The 13,747-nt window shown below is 47.0% G+C and overlaps 1 protein-coding gene across 11 annotated transcripts in view; it reads right to left on the minus strand.

The window, feature by feature from the left end:
- Positions 1-1,957: 1,957 nt before the first annotated feature.
- Positions 1,958-13,747, minus strand: part of Pcnt (pericentrin) — a 93,284-nt gene continuing 81,494 nt past the window's right edge. For 9 of the 11 annotated variants that reach the window (XM_029482462.1, XM_029482456.1, XM_029482458.1 and 6 more), the window contains 6 exons: positions 7,889-8,008; positions 7,005-7,237; positions 5,947-6,023; positions 5,054-5,192; positions 3,790-3,917; positions 1,959-2,473 (listed from right to left, as the gene is read on the minus strand). In XM_029482462.1, the coding sequence (XP_029338322.1) occupies positions 2,433-2,473; positions 3,790-3,917; positions 5,054-5,192; positions 5,947-6,023; positions 7,005-7,237; positions 7,889-8,008 (738 nt within the window). In that variant the 3' untranslated portion in view covers positions 1,959-2,432. Of the gene's footprint in view, positions 2,474-3,789; positions 3,918-5,053; positions 5,193-5,946; positions 6,024-7,004; positions 7,238-7,888; positions 8,009-13,747 lie in introns of all 11 variants that reach the window. The other 2 variants (XM_029482465.1, XM_029482466.1) reach the window with 2 other exon arrangements.

The following is a 13,747-nucleotide window of genomic DNA, read 5'->3' on the forward strand; positions in this document are numbered from 1 at the left end:
TTTCTATGGCATCCCAGAAGTAACAAACGTACCACACCTTCCGACCATCAGAAGCCGCAGGAGACATGGCCTGACAACTTCTTCCTGGAAACCTCCACTCAGGTGTAGCAAAGATCTTAGCGTGCCACAGACAAGAATCTTAGGACAGTTGGGTAAGAGGTCAATATAGAGGTGCGAGCTTGCTCTTTGTGGCTGGGATACCAAAAGGGAGACAGCAGAAATTATATCTGTGCTGAAGAGAAACTACTGAGAGCCGAACATCTGGAAGCCACAGCACAGTAGTAAATGGTGAAGGGGAGGAAAGTGGAGCCTTAGCAACAGATGCCCCTCAAGTTGGACCTTTAAAACAGGAGAGGAAAAATCCACACTCCGTGTATGAAACCACTACTACATTCAAACTGCGTGAGTCAGAAGGATCTTTAAATCAGGAGGTGAAAGACCACCGCACAGCCCAGCCTGTAAGACAGTGGGCAGATGGGGTTAGCCTGAATGACGTAAAAACAGAGAAATTGGGTGATGTAACTGCTAATTGGGTCGTTAGTCCTTGAGACAGATTGTGTGTAGTATGAGAAAAGAGGAGAGAGATCCTGATGGCTCAGCCCAAACAGGTCACTAGAGACACTCGCTTATCATCTGAGTTCCCCATGGATATCAGGGTCCGGAAGACAGTAGAGAGAGGGCGGGCATTATGGAGGGAACTGAGAAAGAAGAGATGTTCTATCTGAAGTCAGCTCACTGGGCCTGAGAGGACTGGGCTCACAGGAAAGGAGGAAGTTAGTCCAGGAGGTACCCCTGGACTGGCTGGGAAGGCACCTTGGTGGCCTTCCTGTACCCCAGGGTGGAGCATGGCCTAGATGAGAAAAGGCCCCGGTGGACCTGAGTGGCTGAGACCAGCATATACACCAATTCATACAGTGCTAAAGCAACTGACAGACGAAGGGGCTTATCCGGTCAGACACATGACAAGATTTCTGTTGAGCTGAAGCCTATTCGTTCGTTCATTCATTCATTCATTCATTCTTATTTGAGACAGGGTCTATGCGATCCTAGAACTATGTAGCCCAGGCAGATCTGAGTGCTGGGATTAGAGGCACGTGCCACCATGCCTGGCAAGCTGGAATTCTTAGTGTGGGACTGCACTGAAAGGCCTCTCCTTCTAAGTCTGCTGAGGTAGAATGGGTGACAACAGGCCTACAGCTATCAGACTGCGGTAGAGGTGTGTATGTGTGTGCATGTATGTGTGCTATAGGGGTGTGTGTGCTACAGGGGTGTATATGTGTGCCTCTAGCAGCGGACCCACCTCACCAGGACTTGGCCTTTGCCACGGGGGACTGGTTCTTTGAGTCCAAAGACAGTTTCAAAGTTCTTTGAGCACCAATATAGTGGCTCATCTCTGGGTTACTTTACCTTGTCTGTCTCGGCTCATCTGACAAACACTTAAATTCCTTCTCAGGCTGGAGAGATGGCTCAGCGGGTAAGAGCACTGACTGCTCTTCCAGAGGTCCTGTGTTCAAGTCCCAGCAACCACACGGTGGCTCACAACCATCTAGAGTGAAATCTTGGGCCCTCTTCTGGCATGCAGTTATACATACAGATACTCATACATTTAATGATAATAATAATACCTCAACAAATTCCTTCTGAAAACCTGCCTGGCTTTGTTTTTAGCCTGGGTGCTGACTGGTACACCACCACATATTTGATTTAAAGCATTTCTGGGCCAAACTTGAATTGAGCATGATCAACTTGTGCCCTTCTTATGTTCTGAAGAAGTCTTAAACAATATACCCACGAACTATATGTATGGTTTCAGGGACGTTTTGCCATGTTTCCTGAATCCATACACGCATGGGTGTCTGTGTGACACACCTGACCATACATTCATTGAAAGGTTCTGAACGAGATTCACCGCATGGTATGAATCTGAAAGCATTACAGAATGGCTGTAGCCGGGAGAAGCAAGTTTGACATAGTTTTATTTGTTTTGCCAATAAAAAGAATAAACTGAATGGATTTACAAAAACAACAACAATAATAATACAAGACCATTCATCCATCCATCCATCAGACAACAGTCCTTAAAAAATACATTCCTCTTTTCCTCTGTGTTCATTTGCAACTGACCTTCCCATCCTGACACGCTAAGAAAGCAAGCAGCTTCTGCCTAGGAGGAGGCAGAGAGCTCCATCATCAGGCACAGGACCCAGCACAGCCCCAGCTCGCTGGGCGAGGAGGAGCGCTGCGGGGAGGAGCGCGGTGGGCTCCCTCTATGTAGCAGTGTGTGGAGGTGGAAGCTCTCGGTGGTTCCTAGGGGCTGGTGTCACCACTCCCGAAGTGTGTGTTCCAGACTATACCATGGGCTTTCCTTAGGAAAAAAAGACCATCTTTCCTCAAATAGAAATGTCAAAGGTTAAGAGCCGCAAGGACTTTATTCACTGTTTATTCTTCTGGTGGCAGGATTTCTGAGTAGAATCTAAAATTAAAATAGAATAGAAATGTGTTATAAAACTTTTACAATTTTTTTTTTATAACTTCAGAACACCCTGACTGAGTTGCACTTTGGTAAAAATGTGAGTTATAATGAAAATAGAAGGTTAGGTTTAAGAAACTACTACACAAGCTGGGCATTGGTGGCACACGCCTTTAATCCCAGCATTCAGGAGGCAGAGGCAGGCAGATTTCTGAGTTCGAGGACAGCCTGGTCTACAAAGTGAGTTCCAGGACAGCCAGGGCTATACAGAGAAACCCTGTCTCAAAAAAACCAAAAAAAAAAAAAAAAAAAAAAAAGAGAGAGAGCCAAAAGAAAGAAAAAAAAGAAAAGAAAAGAAAAAGAAACAACTATACAAATTACATACAGGCCAAACGGTTATTGGTAATGATTTGAATGGGAAATATCCCTCACAAGAGTGTGTGTTTTAGCACTCAGTCTTCAGGTGAGAACACTGTTTTAGGAGGCTGTGCACCATTTAGGATATGAAGCCTCGCTAAGGGAAGTGATTTACTGGAAGCAGGAAGTGAGGTTTTTCTTTTTTAACAGCCTGGCCTCACTTCCTGTCCCTCCTCTGCTTCCTAACCCGCACAAGTGCAAGCAGCTACACGCATCAGCGTCCACTGGAAGCCACTCCAGGCGGCAGGCAAAGCCCAACATGATAATACTATTTTCTCAAACTGTGAACCAAAACAAATCGTTCTTGATTGCCTCCTATCAGTCATTAATTTTCTAACAGAAAACTGGTGCCAGAGAGCAGAACTCTTGCTGCGAGAACCTCGGCCACAAGCTTGTAAGGCCTCTGGCTGAAGACTTCACCTGAAGGATTTGGAGAAGTGTGGAGCTACAGGCTAGAGAGGCCCTAGCCACCCCAGACTCTGGCTCACAGCAATGAGAAAAGCAGTTAATATAATTATCGCTACATTCCCTAGCAGCCAGCGTAAGAGGACAAAAAGACCCCATCAGTGACCGAACCAGACCTCCCCACCACATACTGCCAGCTACACTGTTTACACCGCTGTGCAGACACAATTACTAACAATTAACAATTACTAAGCGGAGAGCAGAGGTTCTTTTGTTTTGTTCTGAGACAGCATATTACTCTGCAGCCCTAGCTATCCTGGGACTCACTTTGTAGCCCTGGCTAGCCCGGTACTCACTGAGTATAGTAGTCTGTTTTCAAACTGTTTGCACCCCTCCTGCCAGGACCTATCTAGTGCTGGGATTACTTGGGAGTACTGTCGTATCAATTTACTGGCAGTCTTTTCTATGTGGTTATGTCTCTAAGGTACAGTTTTTACCTGGCGGCAACCCCCCAAGTCTTTGCTGGATCATTTCTAAATGATGGATGTATTCTGTCAAGGAGTGCTCAGGATCCTGAGAAGCAGTTAGGGATCTTTCTAGCCTTGAACTTGGTGTCGAAGTTGATCTGTAAACAAAGAACAATATCAGAAGGAAGGAAAGAAGGAAGGAGGGAGGGAGGGAGGGAGGAATTAAGTTAACAGGTGACTATCCTCAAGAGTGCACAGGGGAGGAGCTGGGGTCAGCTGACCAATCAGGATGGGTCTCCATCAGAACTATTCTTTTTATGCCTGTTCTTTACTTCAAAGAAAAGGTATTTTTTCTTTACTTCAAAGAAAAGGTGTTTTTTCTTTGCCTAGAATCGAGAAGCTCATGAATACTAGGTAAGCAAGGTACCAACTGAACTATACATTAGCCCCATACAGTACTACATGGGTGTGGAGGTACACTCCTGTAATTCCAGGATTTGTGAGACAGAGGTAGAGATCGGATCTCTGTGATTTCAAAGCTAGCCTGGACTACAGAGTGAGTTCCAGGTCATCTAGGGCTACACAATGAGACTCTGTCTCAAAACAAAACAAATACCCAAAACAAAAACAAAAAATGAGATCAACTAGTATATCACACTTTGAAGTCGTAAGTGGCAATAATTATGAACTATTTAGTTCACTAAATTTTGAGATTATACTTGTTACAACTGGATACCTTAGCATCCTTCACCTGGTGACTGAAATGGTCTACCTATTATAGGCCCATAGATCCCAGGGCAAAACCCACCCTTGCCTAATTCCCATTGTGACTGTCCTTCCTGGCATGCCCCGTGTCCCCAGAGAACACCTTGTTCCTTTCCCTTTCCTTGAGCCAAGCTCCAAACCCTTCAGAGTGGGACACACCTCACGTACTGAACACAGGTTATCTTTTTTTGATTTTTTTCAAGACAGGGTTTCTCTGTGTAACCCTGGCTGTCTCAGAATCCACTCTGTAGACCAGGCTGGCCTCAAACTCAGAGGTCTGCCTGCCTCTGCATACTGAATGCTGGGATTAAACATATAAACCACCACTGCTTGGCTACATAGGTGATCTTGCCCTTCTGAGCAAGGCCAGGGTCCCCAGGCTCTTGCAGACTCTGCTGTGTCCCCTACCCTTCTCTGAGCCAGTCAAAGACAGAATTTTCAAACCAACATTTCTCTGGGCAGCCGTACAGGCTTCTGAATCTCATCGGCCTGATTTCTAGGGGAAAAGGCTGCAAGCAGCCTAACTGACCTTTCCTTGCCCAGTGAGACGGCTGCCGCAGATCTGGGGCTGTGCCGAGAGTCCTTGGTAGGCCCTGAGGAAGTGTCTCGAGTTGGCAGAGACGCCCTGGGTCCTGATGGAGAACGTTGTCTCTGGGATGTTCGGTGTCCTTCCCAAGAATGAACAAACAGCAAATCATTAGGAAAAGAAATTCACACTTTAGGAGAAAGTCCATCTGCCAAAACTTTAAGCTTATACAAACAATTTTAAGATTCAGCAAGGTGATTTCAAAATATATCAAGTTGTGATATTTTCAAGTTTTGATGACCTACATTTTGCTTGAATGACTCTGGCCCTGACTGGCAGCACTACTCGGGCAGCCCATGACTGGGGGAACCTTCGGGAGGCTTTAGGGAACGAGAGGTAAGCATTCCTGCTGACCTGAATTTGAAGGCACTGTCAGGATGTCGGGCAGCCAGTGGTGGCTCAGGCCTAGGCCTTCCATGTCCTCTAAAGTAGAAGGACAATTCACAGCTGCCATCCCTAGACACTAGGCAGAGACCCAGCAAAGACTCTCACTTGTCACTGTCCCCTCTGGAGTCCCCAAAGCCACTGTTATGCTTCCTGTGAGGAGGCAGCAGCAGAGAGCCCCAGAGACAAGGGGCCACTGAGGCTAAAGCAAGCATGACTGCTCACACTGGAGTGCAGCGGCACAAAGGAGAGCTCTCGTCGGTCAACACTCCAGAATCAGTGCTCGGCGTGCGCTCCCTCATGGACATTGGTCAGTCCGCGCTGTCCCCAGGGCTATAGGGTGGCTACCGACTGGGATTCCTAGTTTTCCTACTGTGCTTTAGGTCATTCCCACACCACAACGCTCAAGAAAATGCCGCCAGCAGCAGGCAAGGCAATGACCTGGGACCCACCGTGGCGGGTGCTTTTGGGGTGTACCAGGGCTCCCTTCCGATCCACTTCCTGCCACTTCTTAACCAAAAACCGCAACCTGCACCGAAAGGGGACAAAGCACGGTTAACATGAGAGCAAACAAGAAGGGAGGTCGCAGCAAACACTCCTGCTGTGACCACAGGCCACAGGAGACAGCCCCCACAGCTGTGTGGGTCCACCAACAAGCTGCCAACTAGCTGTGGACATAAGCTGGGGGTACCTTCATGCTGGGTAGGAACCTCCCACCTTCTGAAGAAGCCCCCTTTGGCTACGCCCTTGTCAACCAGCTGGTTCTGCCCACATCCACCACAGCTTAGCCACAGCCCATCCCGCTCCAAAATTCAGGGAAATTGGGGAAACACACCCCTTTTTTCTGGTTGCTTCTGATTAACCCAGAAGGGGCCTGTCAGCAGGACCATGCTAACAGTGTTGGGAAGGTGGCAGACAGGGTGACAGTACATGGGCACTTGACACTCCTTTGAGCATGGCTTTCCTGGCAAATGGCATGACCATAACTTTCCTCTTTGTGATGTGACAAACCATAGATTCTTCCAAAAAAGACCACCAGGCTCTGGAAACTTTTTCAGGCATTCTGATCCTGGGTCCCAATTATAATATAGTTCAGGCTAACCTAGAACTGTTGACCCTCCTGTCTTGGCCTCCTGAGGCCTGGGATGACAAGCCTGTGCCACCATACCCAGGGACAGCATGAATCTGTCTCTTTACTTGCATGCACACTTCGCCTGCATGTATGTATGCACACCACATGAACTCCTGACACCAGGAAGGTCAGTATGAGCCGGGACATCCCCAGGAACTAGAGTGGTGAACGGCAGTAAATGACCATGTGGGGTTGAGAGCCATCCCTCCAGGCCCCCTCCAGCCTGAACTCTTAAAGACCGGTTGTCACTATGTCTTCTTCACAGCCACGATGCCACTGATACTGAAGGAGAAAACACTGTCGTTTTAAGGACTGAAGCCACCACTGACACACACACATGCCATTGCCAACTGGCTTGGGTATGGGAGGGACTTTTACCTCAATACTGCGATGACCACTCGAACGGCGGTGCGGAACTTGGTGAAGGGACGTGACATGGTAATTTTCTTATCTGCTTTGGAAGGAAAGACCCCCAAGTGAGCGATCATGGAGAGCGTCTCCTGCTCCGAGTCCTGGAATCCACCAATCAGCAGTAAGAGATACTTCTTTTGATAAATCAGGGCTTTCCTAAAGCTCTCTGCTCTCAGGTAGTGCAGGTACAGCTTTTCCATCTGAAAGGAAGGCAGGCAGTAAGAACCGGAGGAGGGGACAGAGCCACGTTCCTGGTGTAGCCTGTTCAGTACAATAGCACAGTTAGGCGTTCATTACAAAATAAGGAAATTAAACCGAACGGCACTTAGCAAATTATCAGTCATCCATGCACACTGAAGCACTTCTCTTACAAAGGCACCCGAAGGAAAAACCTCCACAGCACTCACAAATGAGCCCCATGAAGACCATGAGATTTCGGCTCTGACGGGATATCTTCATGGGTTCCGCAGATGATGTGGGTGATGGGAAAAACTGAAACCAGACCTTGGATCCAAACCCTGAGAAGCACCTCTCCCTCATGGGCAAGTACAGGAAAGATTGTCTTCGCCTACAGAACCTGCCTCCTGATGCTCTGACCCATTCCTAGAGCAAACATGGTATCCACATACAACCCAACCAAGTCTGAGGGTCAGTTAAAGCTGACTGCCTTGCTCATAATGATCTGACCAGTAGGGCAGCAGGGCTTATGTGAAGAAGTGTGCTTGAACTATGTGTCAACAGACACACCAAGCTAACAAGAACCTTGTAGTAGTCAGGGAGGTCTTCCCACAGTGAACTAGCCCTGGCTTGAGATGCAGCTGACACTCTGCCGCCCATCCAGCATGTCTTACTTTGATATTGCAGGTGTTTGTGTCCCCACTTGTAGTCTGCGAGTGCCACTCTGGGTCTGGGTGCCGTAGAGAACTCTGCAGATCTGCCCCATCTTGCTTCAATGAAGACTTGCTTTGCCTCTGTTAAAAAAAAAAAAAAAACACAGCTGACAACTCTATAGAGCCTTTCTTTTACCGTGGGGGAGGGGCATAGGTGTGTACTTGCAGGTGAAGGTCAGAGGTAAACCTTAGGTGTGTTATTCCTCAGGATTTTTAAAGGATGGGGTCACTAACGGGGGCCTTGGGTTTACACATTAGGCTAGGCTAGTTGGCTAGTTAACCCCAGAGACCCACTAGTCTGTTTCCCCACGCAGGGATGGGATGGGTTACAGGTCCACGTGCCACTACAGCCTGCACGGTCTCACTGGGCGGCCCGTGCTCTCCTGGAACTTGATATCCAGCTGGCCTCAAAACTACCTGGCTCTGCCTCCTGACTGGTGGGATGACAGGGATGTGCCACCAGGCCCTAGCTCACATCTGTCTGCGGATGAGGGCAGGACCTCATGCTTGCACAGCAAGCACGTCACTAACCGACCCATCTCCCAGCCTTCTAAGGAGGTGTTCTTAAATAGGAACATCCTGAGAAAGATGACTCAGAGGACAGTAACGCAGGGGATGACTGCAGCATCTGTGCCAATCTGAAAGAAAAGGGCCATACTCAAACACGCCGTCTCTACCACAGCTGGCTGAGGACTACTGTGGGGTGGCCTGCCTCAGATGAGGGTAGAACTGGGAAAATGTCTCCCGAGGGCTGGAATCCAGGGAGGTATTACTAGCCATCAGCCACATGGCACCTGTGTTGTCCCCTGTCATGCTGGGCACTACTTCAGTTCTGCTCCAGTCTTCGGATCAGGGGAACACTCTTATTTACTGAGATATTGATGCACAACAGGAACTTTTTTTTTTTTGGTTTTTCGAGACAGGGTTTCTCTGTATAGCCCTGGCTGTCCTGGAACTCACTCTGTAGACCAGGCTGGCCTCGAACTCAGAAATCCGCCTGCCTCTGCCTCCCAAGTGCTGGGATTAAAGGCATGCGCCACAACGCCCAGCTCAACAGGAACATTTTAACAAGAACAAACAAGAAACAGTTGGGGGCACACAGAGGTGCCCCCAGGAGGAGAGTCAGAGGCTAAGGCGGCCAATCAGAAAAAGGAAAAGACCATATGATCTGGATGAGGTGTCAGTCACTGACAGAACACCTTGAACATGAAGAAGGGACTCCACTGGTTCATCTGCTGTCCCTCTTTAATCTACCCATCAAAGATAGCATTCTCAGCCAGGCATGGTGGCACACGCCTTTAATCCCAGCACTCGGGAGGCAGAGGCAGGCAGATTTCTAAATTCGAGGCCAGCCTGGTCTACAGAGTGAGTTCCAGGACAGCCAGGGCTATACGGAGAAACCCTGTCTTGAGAAAAAAAAAAAACCAACAAAGATAGCATTCTCATCTCTGTGCTAGCTAACCCTCAAGACCAGGTGCTACCCATAACTGTGACTAAAGCCCACAAAAAAACCCAAAAAGCCCAATGGGCACTCTAAACAAGGAGCCTTACAAGTGGGGCTCTGGAGTGAGGCTCTCACCAGCTCCCAGGCACGTCCTGGCCCTGCACACCCAGCATACCACGGGTCTGAGTCATCAGGCACAATGTCATGAGTACAGACTTTTCTTTACCTCGGTCTACTAACAAAATCTGAGAACAAAGGAATCCAGACACAACTGAAAGGAGAAACAGAATATCTACAACTCTGAGTGACAGAGCAAAGCAGAAATAAATCCAGTACGGTTGTGGACAAATTAAGCAATATTATCTGCACGTCTGTTGGGTGTAAAACACTCCTCCATCCCAGCTGGCTGCATGCCTGAGACACTCATTAAGAAAGAATAAAAGAGCTGGGTAGTGGTGGCACATGCCTTTAATCCCAGCACTTGGGAGGCAGAGGCAGGAGGATTTCTGAGTTCAAGGCCAGCCTGGTCTACAGAGTGAGCTCCAGGACAGCCAGGGCTACACAGAGAAACCCTGTCTCGAAAAACCAAACCAAACAAAACAAAACAAAAAAGACCACTGGGTCAGTTCAAAGGAGTTAAAGTTACTAAAAAGATCTGTCTCTGACAGTGATGGACTTGTGATCTAACACATAAGAGGATGGGAAGCCCTTCCATATTCGTGGAGTTTAAGAATTAATATTGTTGCTAGGTCTCAATCAAGCCCAGGATAAGTCTCATTTGGTACCCGTGGCTCCTCCCAGGACTCCTCACTCTATCCCCACCCTAAATCTCTCCCTCCCAGGGGCTGGATTTCCCCCCCCCCCCCACACACACACACTGCACTTGATCCATATATAACTCAGCCATTTGGGCTCCACTGCTCTGTTGGTCATCAGCTCCTCTCTCTCGCTCTCCCTCTCCCTCCCCATCTGCTGGCCATGCTCAGCCTGGACTCTTCCCTCAGCCTGCTTTCTCCCTTACACCTACACTAAAAGTCTCCTCCATGCTGTAGGGATGGCCATGTCCCCCCTTTACTTCATCCTTTCACTCAATTGTGAAACTGGCCATCCTACCAACAGCCAATGTGATGCCAATGGAACTCCCAGTTACAATCTCAGTCTTGAACAAAGAGAAAGAGAACAGATAACAGCAGGAAATATCACCACACCTGACTTTAAACGACACTATAGAACCGCAGGAATAAAAATAACATCGTGACGTAGTATCAAGGCCTTACTAGTAGAGTTCCTCAGGAAACATGCAGTCATACAAAGTACAAGTTAGCTAAAGGAGCACTGACTCCAAAATATCCCAAAGGTAAGTAAGTGGTGTGCTAGCCAGGCCTGTTAAGAGACAAGAGAAATTTAGGATACTAGGAGGTGAAAGATTAACCCGCCACTAGGCTCCACTCCTGCAACAAAGCAAACAGCCTTGACACACAAGAGACCTCTAAAGGGTAGCTCAGCAGCAGCACAGCCAAGTCTAGGGCCACCACTAAATCCTGTGTGCTCTTATCAGGAAAAGTATAATTCGCCATGTGGGCAAGATGACCAACCAGACCCAGACGACAAGTAATCAAAAGGAACAACATCAGGGTTGTACATAAAATAAGTCTGGCTATACACATTATCTTTTCTGCCTACATCTATCTGCTTTAAGCAGCCAAACTTGCAGTCTCCTCTCTCTGTTTACGTTTTTCAAAGTGTAACCTGGGCCTGGACCTGAAAGAGATTTAAGGATGCTGTGTTTATATTTGTGGCCGGCAGAAGCCTAAAATGTATATAAGTTAGTAAAATCTTCTACTAAAGGCTAGCTCTCCTTTGAGCCTTAGCCCCAGCAGGACAAAGGGCAATAAAGAGCTTCCTTCCATCATCTCTGATTTTCCTCAGGGAAGCTGTACTGTTTCTGTAACAAGAACACTGGGACAAAACCAGGTACTCTGATAGAAGAGAAGCGAGGACCCAGACACACACCCGTGCGATTACAGCTAAGACAGATACTTGATTTTTTTAAAAAACAAGGATGCCCAAAGTATAAAATAAAGAAAAAAAAAAATCTTTTTTTTTTTTTGGTTTTTTGAGTCAGGGTTTCTCTGTATAGCCCTGGCTGTCCTGGAGCTCACTCTGTAGACCAGGCTGGCCTCGAACTCAGAAATCCGCCTGCCTCTGCCTCGCGAGTGCTGGGGTAAGGCATGCACCACCACGCCTGGCTAGAAACAACATCTTTAACAAATGGTACTAAGCAACCTGGAATAATATCAACAGGCAAAAGAATAAAACTCAGTCACTATTTCACGCTTTGCCCAAAACTCCAAATTCAAAGACCTCTACAAAAGACTTGATACTCTAAACCTGTTAGAGGAAAAAGTTGGGTGTATGCTTCAACACATAGCTACAGGTAATGCTTTGCTGACTAGTACCCTATAGTACAGGAAAGCAAAAACAAACAAACAAACAAACAAACAAAAAAGGGCTGGAGAGATGGCTCAGCAGTTAAGAGCACTGACTGCTCTTCCAGAGGTCCTGAGTTCAAATCCCAGCAACCACATGGTGGATCACAACATCTGTAATGAGATCTGATGCTCTCTTCTGGTGTGTCTGAAGACAGTTCCAGTATACTTATTTATAATAATAAATAATAAATCTTTGGGCCAGAGCAAGCAGGGCCAGCCGGAGTGAGCAGGACTGTCACGAGCAAGCAGAGGTCCTAAATTCAATTCCCAGCAACCACATGATGGCTCACAACCACCTGTATAGCTACAGTGTACTCATATACATAAATTAAATAAATAAATCTTCTTTTAAAAACCAAAAACAAACAAACAAAACCAGACACATAGGATATCATGAAGTTAAAGGTTCTGTGTTACAAAAGAATGTGTCAATCAAGTGAAGAGGCAAGTCCACAGGATCAGAGTCTCTGCCAGCTATGGATGTGAGAAGATGGAGAGTCCAGAACAAAAGAACCCCAAAAACTAAACACCAAGAAAAAAAAACCCTGGCTAAGAATTAAACAAAGAATCCTCAAAAGAAGAAGAAGAAATAGAAATGAGTAGGAAACACTTTTCAATGTGTTTGACATCCTTAGCCCTCAGGGAAATGCAGATGAAAACCACTTTAAGATCCAGCTTGACCCAGAGTGGCTAGCATCAACAATACCAAGAACAACAAATATTTGGGTGGCTTTAGGAAAATGGCAGTCATAAACCCTGTTGGTGTGAGTGTACGCTAGTACTTCTTTGAAACACCATGTGCCCCAGATATCTGCACCACGCCTGGTCATAGAAACAAAGGATCCTCATACTACAGATACCTGCTCACCCACGGCCACTGCTGCTCTGCTCACAATAGCTAGCTAACGAACAAGTGGCTATCAACTGATGAGCAGATATTCAGCTTTAAAGAAAAAGAAACTGAAGTTTGCAGGGAAATGGATGGAACTGCACGAGGTAACCCAGGACAGAGGACACACACAGTGGTCTCTCGTGTGTGGATTCTAGCTCAAGCTCTTTAGTTCTACTTGTTAAACAGAGAATACCCGTAGAAGGAAGGAACATAGCGGGAAGGAGGGATACAGAATGCAGGTAAGCTGGGAGGGAAGCAGAATGAAGGGAAGCCAGATGGGAGACGGGGCTGCTGGGGAGCTCAGGAGTAATAGCCGAACAAAAAAGGAAGCCATCCGGAAACCTGCTGTCATGGAAACCAAATCAAAAATACAAAAAGGGAAAGTACTTTTTTAAAAGAATAAAATAAAAAGGATCAGCCTTAAATCAATAAAGGGCAAAGAACTATTCAATGGCTGGAGAGATGGCACAGTGGTTAAGAGCACTGACTGTTCTTCCAGAGGTCCAGAGTTCAATTCCCAGCAACCAGGTGGTGGCTCATAACCATTTGTAATGGGATCTGATGTCCTCTTCTGATATGTCTGAAGACAGCTACAGCATATTCATATGCATAAAGTGAATAAACAAATCTTTTTAAAAAATATTTTAAAAAAATAACCAGTCCATAGTCAATATCCTTTTTAACAGAGAAGACTTACTATGGACCAAGGCAGACAGACCAAGGCCATTCATTCCTACTTGGCAATGCACTGGAGATCCTAGGCAATGCAATGGGAGATACAGAGGGCATTCAAATTGAAAAGTGGCCAAGGTAATGGGGTACTGCCTGCCTGCAGTGGTTTGAACAGGTTTGGCCCCCATAGCTTTGAATGCTTGGCCCACAGGGAGATGTGTCCTTGTTGTAGTGGGCGTGGCCTTGTTGAAGGAAGTGTTTCAGTGTGGGGTGAGCTTTGAGATCCTTCCTAGCTATCTTTGGCTCAAGATGTAGAACTC

This window comes from Mus caroli, chromosome 10 (genome assembly GCF_900094665.2).
Source record: "Mus caroli chromosome 10, CAROLI_EIJ_v1.1, whole genome shotgun sequence".
Classification (NCBI taxonomy): Eukaryota; Metazoa; Chordata; class Mammalia; order Rodentia; family Muridae; genus Mus; species Mus caroli.